The sequence below is a fragment of the Trachemys scripta genome, chromosome 11 (assembly GCF_013100865.1).
Source record: "Trachemys scripta elegans isolate TJP31775 chromosome 11, CAS_Tse_1.0, whole genome shotgun sequence".
Lineage (NCBI taxonomy): Eukaryota > Metazoa > Chordata > Testudines > Emydidae > Trachemys > Trachemys scripta.
The window spans coordinates 17023818-17034132 of NC_048308.1; the positions used below are offsets into that span (position 1 = coordinate 17023818).

Sequence of the window (10315 nt, forward strand, 5' to 3'; positions counted from 1 at the left end):
CAGGTTTTGTGGCGCATGCGCATCGCGAGGGTGGGTGGCTGGGGGTCCGGGTCCAGGGAGCGGGGGCTTAGGGGGGCACCATGCTGTGGTTCCGCGGCACCATCCCGGCCGCCATCGCCGCCGCCAAGCAACAGAGCTCGGTCTTCGTGGTGTTCGTGTCAGGTACAACCGGCAGCGGGCCTGGGGGAGCGGGGCCCGGCCGTTCCCGGCCGCCGGACATAGTCCCCGGGGCAGCCCCTTTGCTGACAGCGCCTGTGGCCCCTGAGAGTCTCTATTCCGCCCCTCCGGAACCGCCCGCGCAGGCCCCGCGCCCCGATACCGTCTCCTGGCCCTGTAGTCCCCTGTGCTACTCTCCGCGCTGCCCAGACAGGCCCCGCGCCCCCTATACCATGGCCTGGCCCCATCGTGCTCCGTACCAGCGGGTTTCAGCCTGTGGTCCGTGGGCCCCTGGGGTCTGCAGACTCTGTTTAAAAGATCCACAAAAGGCCGTTACCGTAGAACGGTGGTTTTCCACCTCTGGTCTGCGGACCCCTGGGGGTCTACAAACGATGTCTAAGGTCCCAAGCCTCCTATACCATCACCTGACCTTGTTGTCCCCTGTACCACCACCTCTGTTGCCCCAGGCAGCCCCTAAGCCCCCATACTGTCAACTGACCCTCTAGTCCCCTGTACCAGCCTCTGTGCTATCCCAGGCAGGCCCCAAGCCTGCTATACTGGAGCCTGACCCTATTGGCCCCTATACCTCCCCCTGACCCTATAGTTTCCTATACTGCCTTTATATACCCCTCTGTGCTGCTTCATGCAGTTTCTAGGTTTCCTATACTTTATATGCTCCTCTGTAGCCCCCTGTACTGCACCATACAGTTCCCAGGTCTCCTATAATGCTCAATGCTGTGATATGTTCTCTCTACCACCTTAAGCAGTCTCCATGTCACCTTACATTCTCTGTAGTGCACAGTGTAGACTCTACACCCCACACCCCTATACTGCGTCATGGAGTCCCTTGGCCCCTATACAGCTGTCTGTACTATTTAACTATACCAGCCTACAGCCTCTGTACTCCCAAGTGCAGTCTCCTGGTTCTGTTTTTGCAATGCTATCAATAGCTCTTTTACAACTGCTTGCCTGTTTATGCAGCGGTCTCTATTTCCCCATTTTGTAACGTCCTTTGCAGTACTAATGTCCCCAATCACAGCACCAACAATTCTCTCTGTGCTGTCATGCCAGTGCTACAGCATTCCGTGTATATGGTGGTTCTCCATGCCCTGCTCACTTCCAGGCTTCCCCTGTAGGTACTTCAAGCTTTATACTGTCCCTCTTTCCTATCCTAGTCCCCTATATAATTCTGCAGACACTCTTCATCACATCTATAACTTTTTATACTGTTCCTATGCTGTCTGCATGCTCTTTTGAGTCCTCTATACAGAAGCTGGGAATGAGCAACGGGATGGATCACTTGATGATTACCTGTTCTATTCATTCCCTCTGGGGCACCTGTCACTGGCCACTGTCAGAAGACAGGATACTGGACTAGATGGATCTTTGGTCTGACCCAGTAGGACCATTCTTATGTTCTTACATTAAACTTTGGGTACAGCTCTCTCATTACCACCGTTACACATGCACACACTGTGTATACTGCTTTACAATCTAGAAAATGTAAGAAATTGGGAGGAGGTGGTTAGGTTCTTATTTTTTACTTTGTCTCCATTGTGTTTGTTTATGAATGATCTTTTTATTTTGATGACTAATAGTTTATATACTTGTGGCTTGAAGGCCTCTGAGCATCTCATACAAAAAATTAGCTAAAACTAACCAACCACCACTGCCCAGAACAAATCCTACTACTAGTGTCAAGTAACTTTTTAAAAGAACATCAAAACATGGGATGCATCTACCTTCCACAGATAAAGTCACAAAAGACCATTTAAATAGGTAGTAACAATTTTTAGGTCTTGGCTGGCATAGTGCTCTTTATTCTGCATCCCCCACTGGGAGGTGTAGCTATGGATAATGAATGTGGTGGCTAAAAAGTGGGATTGGCTCAGCCCAGCTATTTTATACCCCTCATGTTATAGAGTGAGATGTGATATTGTTTCCTAAGCTTTGAGGGAGCTGTCTGTGGAATTCAGTGTTCTATTGACAAGACATCTTTTTAATGAAGTTTCTTTTATAGCAAAGATCCCAAAATGTTTTATAGATTTATATACAGAGCAAGTGGTTCCTCCCTTGGCTCTATAGTTAGGGATGCAGTTATCATAGAATATGTTATATAAGATCAAATGGAAAGGTAGTTAGTAAACAACATGAAACCTCCTGACATACACATTTTGTAACTTTCGACAATTTACCTGTGAGACATAATGTTGCGACTTCGGTGAAGACTGATTTTTATTTTCCTGCTTGTGGCTAACAAGTTTCCATTAACTTCATGGACATTTCAGCCATTTCAAGTAGTTGATAGTATTAAATGTATTAACTTGTATTTCTAATGTAGTCCTGTCAAGGGCAACAGGATATCACTTTCCACTTATTAGGTTTCCAGTTCAGTTCTGCTGCTCTTTGGTCTCTTTCATTTATGTTCTAAATTCTAAAATGAAGAGCCAAATTTGAATAATAATGGCCATTTACATGAAGTTGCAAATAAAGGAACAGAGGCTGCTGGTTTTAAAGAGCAGGGAGTGCTGGTATGCCACCATCTAATATAAACTGGTTTGAAACATTAAATAAAGTTAGGGATTGGATTGGAGACTTGCACAAAAAAAAGCAGCCTAGGGAACATGTACCTTTGGGGAACCAAAAGGTTAATCAGTGGTCTCAAATAACTGCTGACGTACTGACTGTACTGCTGTACAGAAGATGCAGTATCACTAATCCTAAAAACTGATTCTCCAGAATTTCATAGGTAGCTAACTTGCAGATACAAAGCTTTCGGTTTCACTTTTTGCTGCAATTAATTCCTTTAAAACTAATCCTTCATTTGATGCAAAACTCACTCAGATACGTTTCTGTATTCTATACTGTCCACATCAGTGTTCTTGCCAAACTATACTTATGTTTCTATGGTTGAGATGGCACTTTCATTTATAAGCCTGAATTTGTAAAGGCTGGTTATTTTTGGAAACAATGCCACTTAAACTGAAACTTCACATGTTTTTATCCTGCCTCAGAGGTGATTTTGGTGATGTCCAAACCTTACAACCAGCCAGTTGCCTGGCTGGTTGTAAGGTTTGAACATCAAAATAAATGTTAGGTGCCTTTTAGAAAATACCTACCGAACTGCTTTTCTTGTTTTAAAATAAAAAAAAATTAAAAACAGAAAATATGATTACAATGTTAAGATTGTAATTGAACAAGTCAGGAAATTTGGAATTCAGGTTCTTATAATAACCTTAACCCTAACATGTGTGTGTTTCTGTATGGCTTTTTCATTACATGGTTTTGAAGTAAGGTATAATAAATAACTGAATTGCTGTCTAACAAATAACTATCATTCCAAGGGCTTCCAAAGCATTTTTCAAATTATATATGGACAGTGCCATTAATGGGATGGAGGCCAACAGTTCAGTAGCATACTTTACAACTGTAGTGGGAGGGGAAACTTTGGACATCACAACAAACCCTTATTATACAAAATTGCCATGGAATTTTTAACCTTAATAAAAAGCCAATAGGACCTTTTCTCATCCAAAAGGTAGAGGGAGAGCAAGAGACAGACTGAGGCAACTGAAATGGAATTCAGTTTACTTAAAGATGAAGGGCGGAGTTGACCCTTCTGAGACTGGAAGCTGTACTTCCACCAAATAGACTTAGTAAATTGTGTACTCTGTTTAAATTGCATTTTTTTCTATAACTTAAAATGTACCAATAGCACTTTCAATTATCAAAGGGTGTCCAGTAAACTGTGAATTTCTCCCATAAAGTCTCAGCTTCAGTTACAGGTGTTATTTCATATAATTTCTTATACTTCAACAAACGCATAATCTTCAACGCATTTTAGAACTGGACTTTGCCATATTCATTGACAAAGACCTGCTGAATACCAAAAGAAAAACAAAGAAATTTTGGTTTAGGACCCAATTAACCACTTAATCCTTAAGACCCACTGAAGTACCGTGTTTTGTGTATGGTTATAAAGGATTCAAAAATGAAAAGATTTGAGCCCATTGACAGTTGATGCTGATTATGGAAAAGCTTATTTAACGCCAACAGTGTGTTTGGTGTTTTACAAGACACAGCTAATGACTGGAATGGTTCAGTTTTCTACAGTCATTGCATAATGGGGAAAATACACCCATCTTTTCTCATTGTAGATAACTATATTTACCCAGCAAGCTGAAAAGGTCAGTGCTCTCTATTGAGACTATATAAACACTGTAATCATCTGCTAGAAATACTAAAGTGATACTTTTCCCATCTTAGAAACCTACGAGGTCTCTGACAGCCTAAGGAGCTAGAGTCCCAAGATAGTTCTGCCAGTTGGTAATACTCCTAAATAGTGTACAACATTTAGAATTCCCATTTAGCTTAATGTCTTGGATCTTCTGAGGTTCATTATATGCATTTGGATTCTTAATCATTGTATTAACCTTTTTATTTCAAAACTTTACTACAGTAGGAAACATTAGATGAACTTTAACCCGGAAAGGATTATGTAAACAAAAATAGACACAAAATAGAAATCCCCCTCCACTGATGGTTATAGATTTTAAATTAAATGGCATGAGACATGGTTTATGTAATATAGGTTATCAACTTTTTCATGTTTTGGGTCACATTTTATAGAGATTATACTGTGAATAACTTCTCACATTTGTGATCTCACAACAATGTTGTGGAAACTGCAGCAATTGCTTACATGGAAAAGCTAATATTAAGCAAGGATTTAGGTATTTTTAGCTATCTAATAGGATAATAGTGTATCCTTTTTGAAAAAAGCATGTAGTAAAGTGCCTGCTTGCCTCTAAGCAGTTGGAAGCAAAGGGGAGCAGCCAGCACCAAGCCAGCAGTGGTCTGTAGATGGCACCTTGGCAACCACTGATGTTAAAGAAGCGTAGAAGACAAATGTGTCAATCCAAAGGATTCCCAGATTAAATAATTTTATAGGTTTTTTTTGTTCAAAGTTTATTAAATGGAATTATAGGGGTCTTTCCAATAGTAATAGAGAGAAATAATACAATAATGAAATGGTCCCAAATTTCTGGAGTACAAAACATGCAAGGGAGAACTCATTCATGTGGCTGGCAAATACTTGTCAGCATAGCTGGTTTGAAATAACCCTCCTCCAAGAAGCAGAAAGGCCAAATGGTCTGCTTGAGGTGCAATGCCTGAGGAAAGGAATGGGTGTCCCTGCTGTCATTAAAAAAGTAAATAGTAATAATTACTTAATAGACTACTATGTGAGAGTTTTTTTGTTGTCATTGGATAATATATTTAGTGTTATGAAATAGCCAGATTTATATAAACAATCATTATTACAAAAGAAAACAAAATAGTGGGTTCCAAACAATTAAGAGTCACTACAACTCTAAATAAGACAAATTACTGTGGATCAGTTCTTTCTGGATGACTGTTTGCTTATTACAAGTGAATAAATCTGATTAAGACTGACTAATATTTAATCCTCTCCAAACACATTTTTGATATCATATGTGTAGCTATGCATCAATATCCTGTTTTATCAGTTCAAAATAAAACTGGCTTATAGGCCTTGTCTTTTCTAGGAAAAAAGTTGTGTTCTATACTATGTTCGTTTATGTAGAAACTAATTTGTGGTAAAATCCTAGTGAAAACAAGACAGTTTGTAGCTTTCACATGTTAGTAAGTAAAGATAAATACTAGTGGGTAGCCTAGGTCTTACCTTAATCTGCTAATGTGACAAAACTACAGACTGGCCATGTGTTCACTAGGATTTTACTGTATGGTAAGAAAACACCAGTTTTCCTAACGTGGACACACTCATAGGAAGACTGCTGAAACAATATAGCAAGAGGCATGCTTACCCTGATGTCTAGATGAGGCTCCACTAAGTAAGAGAGTGACTTCAGTTCATTACGTTGAATTTAGGAACTTCCATTAGCTATCAAACCTTTTTTCTGAAACTGCATATGACAAGGAAAATAGCATGCACTTTCACAATTTAATCTTTCAAATCTAGCAGGGTATATGGTTTATGTTCATGCCTGCATAAAAGTTTTAAATCTAAGTCAAACCAGAAAAAAAAGTGTTTGAACAATATTCTTTGATAACTAAAAAATGCCTGAATGGATTTTCTCCAGATATTCCAAAAGTAGTTAACTGGTCTGCCAAGCATGAGAACTTCTAAAATGTAACTTTTGGGACTGGAATGTTGAAATGGGCTGTAGCCCACGGAAGCTTATGCACAAATAAATTTGTTAGTCTCTAAGGTGCCACAAGTACTCCTGTTCTTTTTATAGTAAATAGAGGTTTAGAATGGAAGTTTTCTTCTAATTCACAAGTATAGTATTTCTTTTGTTTACACTATTTGCCACACAGGTTTGATGAAAGATTTGACATTTTGGTACATTAGCTACAATTCATTTGTTTGGTCTTGTAGTAGTTGCACACACAAGGCTTCAGGCACATTTATACAAGCAAATACACAATAATAATCATAAGAGTTTTATAGAGCTACTTTGTAGCGAGAGAAAAACTGTTAAATGGCCTGTCCCAAAAAACACATTTTTAAAATAAATAAAAATAGTGAAAACAGGTTTTAATCAACATTTTTAGCAAGCTGCTAGCATTCACTGGCAAATAAGGTTTCTAGCCTTTAGCAAATTAATACAGACTATTCCTAGTTCAAAATGTTCAAGGAATATTTGATGTGCATGTTGTGGAAGCAGAGAAAAGAACTGACAGAAGGGAACTGCAATGCATGACGGTTCTTAGCAAGAGTCAGGCTTCATTAGCAAGACTCAGTCAGTTCTTTTCTGTCAGTTCTTTTTCTCTGACAATGTTGATGACCACATGTAAAATGTTTTCCACTGTTCAAATCACAGAATACTGTTTTCTGTTCATTTTCAAACAAAATAACAGCCTTTGGGATAATTGGCTTGTTTTTGCCCCCTCAAGATTATATGTTTTATTAACTAATATATCTTAAATTCTAGGCTTTCTTGGATGTTCTTGACACATTTACATTTTGTTTTAACCCTCCTTTTCTTGAGTAAGTCTCAAAGAAAACTACTACTTGTAATTGAGAACAAACTAATTTAAAAACAATACATAAATTTTAAAACCCCTGTATTTTATGAAGATTTCAGTCACTTGTGAAGTCAAATTCATGCAAGTTTAGTAAGGCCAGTATCAGACCAGAACTTGCAGTTTGTGATGTGTTTAGCTTCATGTTTGTGATAAGAAGGCATATCTCTTGCAGGTGATGATGAACAATCCACACAGATGGCTGCAAGTTGGGAGGATCAGAAGGTGACTGAAGCAGCCTCAGATGGTTTTGTTGCTATTAAAATTGATATAAAAAGGTTTGGTCACATTCTAACACTTTACATGTTGTACGGTCTTTTTCAGTTTTGGTTAATAATACCTAGTTCTTTAAGACATCTCCTGTTTGCTCTAGGGCCTTGCATCTGAAGTACATTCAATAGTCTTGGTGCAGCTGGAGGCTAAAAAATTAGCGGATGATGCATATGATTTACTCCAGCTTTAAAAGTATTCTAGTTACGTTCCTGCTGCAGTATTGTAGTCAACAGCCAAATCATGGTCTGGTTGATTCTTGTCGAAGCACAATAATGAAGTGTTATAAAATCAGACAAATGTGAGTGTTCTAAAAGGACTTTTGAATTTGTCAAGTAAAGATTTTAGCTAGTTCAGAAATTTCCATGAGTCACAAAAATTGAAAAATCTTGCAGGCCTGGATGTCCCAACAGAAACAAACCTAGGAAATGGGTTGACTCGGGTTGAATCATTGCTGTGCACACAGTACAAAAACACCAATGTCCCTCACTAAGTTACTCAGAATTGTAGCACTATCCCTGGCTGTACCTAGCGTCTCCATTCCATAAGCAGACAATATATTGAAATTTACAAGAATCCTATTACCTTGAAGCACTCAAAGGAGATTTTTTGTAAATTTCATTCTACTGCTTGTTATCAGAGTCAGGTGTCGTACTACCAGTGATCCAAAATGGTGTTGTTATTTTGCCCCATAGTTTCACTAAAATAATCTAGTGTGGACTTTTACAGCCTGTTGCAATAGCCAAGAATCTTGACTATTTCCAATGTATTAATGAGAAAATGTAGCTGAAGGTCATTTTCCATAATCTCGTGAGTCTTTGAACAGTCCCATGTACAATGAGTGTGTGTCACTTATAGGTTGTGATGTGATGAGACTAACTCTTCCTAATCTATGATTGGTGTAAAGTGATTAGACTGATCTGCTAAACATATCTTTTGCTTTATACAGCGAAGCATGTCTACAGTTCTCACAAATCTGTATCCTTTTAAAATCAATTCAAATGTTTCATTTTGTTTCAGAGGTATTTGTTCTTTACAATTATAGGGCCCTCTCCCTAGGATTAAGATTTCCAATAAGACACACTGTTAAAACTGTTTCATAAGGCATAGGAGTATATGTAGAAGATTATATGTAGGAGTACATATAAAAACATATATTTAAAATGTAGTTAAAAGTCATTATGACCAGCTACCATTCTTCAGTTATTTGGGTAAAGATATGTAATTAGAGCGAGTCCAATAACTGATCACATAATGTCCTCTAAATTGAAGATAATCAGATTTTCCACATAATAGGAATAACCCAGTTATTGGAGACTTGAAAGACCATAACTGGTGATATGTACTGGTGTTAATATTTAGAATTACAAAAAATAAATAATTTAGATGCTATACTATTAATTGAAGTTGGGATGGAGGAATAGGAATAAAATGTCTGACTGTAAGGGCTGGATTCCACTTTTAGTTATGCAGATGTAAATCAAGAGTAACTCTATTATGCGTGATGAATAGCCCTCTACTTAAAACTCCTACAATTCTCTGTGGTGGTGGTGACAGAGAGGAAGGAAGAAAGCAAATTCCATACTTATAAGAACATCCTTTGATGTTGAAGATAACTTTCAATATTTCTTTTTTGTTTTGTTCTTTCAATAGCTAGTGTTAATTGAAGTACAACCAGAATGTGCACTGATTTTAATGGATTTCTTACTATTATTTCATATTCTGCTTAACGCTAGAACATAACATACTTGTTCTAAAGCATAATTGGATTATCTATAATACCGTTATACATGATAGACTGCTCTGGCATGTTTATGAATTCTTTCACAAACAGTATTGATTTCAGATACATACATAATTTTCTTTTAAGCTTGTATTGGAGAGAAGTGCTTTAACTTAAACTAGACTTTCTGCTCTATTTTTGGAGTGGTGGATTTCAGATTGATACGGTGCATTTTCCTTTTCTAGTAGCTTACTCATTAGTTTTTCTTTTAATCTTGCTGCTTTAACTACATCCATTTATTGGCCTTTACTATTACTGTGCAGATCCTGTAGTATGTATTCCATCCAGCTTCTTTATAGGAGACAATGGAATCCCCTTGGAAGTAATTGCTGGCAGTGTCTCTGCAGAGGAGCTTATTACCAGAATCCACAAAGTCAAACAGGTAACAAATGCTTGCACACCAGCTTTTTCAGTATATGAAATACTGTCACGAGGGCTTGTGGCCTTCATCTCTCCAAGACAGCAGACAACATTGGGCCCAAGTGTATGACCAGAGGAAGCAAGAACTACTGGATCGGTATTTTCTCACTCCCAGGCAGCAAAGTTACTGCCTTGTCCAATTATGCACAGATGAACTAATTTTGAAAACTGTTTGTCTATGTTAAGTTTACCAATTGGCACAGGAGGTTAAGAGCACCTACACTACACTGACACAAAAAGGATATGTGTGCTAAACAATTCTTAATCATTGCTCTGTTCAGAGCTGCTATTCTAGCAGGGCTTGGACATGGTTTAATAATGTGATGGTAACGTGGTCTGTAGTGTTGACTCAAACAAAACAAAACTATCTACATTTATGTTTGCAGTGTTCAGCTGTGTTGGTCAGAGGATATTAGAGAGACAAGGTGGGTGAGGTAATCCTTTTATTGGACCAACTTGTTGTTATACCTATCTCATAGAACTGGAAGGAACCATTGAGTCCCGTCCCCTGCCTTCACTAGCAAGACCAAGTACTGTTCCTGATTCCCCCCCCCCCCCCCCCCCCCCCCCCCCCCCCCCCCCCCCCCTCTATCCCCTCCCCCCCCCCCCCCCCCCCCC

At 38.8% G+C, this 10315-nt stretch overlaps 1 protein-coding gene across 2 annotated transcripts in view; it reads left to right on the plus strand.

The window, feature by feature from the left end:
• The window catches only part of UBXN4 (UBX domain protein 4), a 28829-nt gene continuing 18514 nt past the window's right edge, over window positions 1-10315 (plus strand). The window contains exons 1-4 of one of the 2 annotated variants that reach the window (XM_034785395.1): window positions 1-162; window positions 7400-7449; window positions 8444-8472; window positions 9541-9659. In XM_034785395.1, coding sequence (XP_034641286.1) covers window positions 16-162; window positions 7400-7449; window positions 8444-8472; window positions 9541-9659 — 345 coding nt within the window. In that variant the 5' untranslated portion in view covers window positions 1-15. Of the gene's footprint in view, window positions 163-7399; window positions 7503-8443; window positions 8473-9540; window positions 9660-10315 lie in introns of both variants that reach the window. The other variant, XM_034785396.1, reaches the window with a different exon arrangement.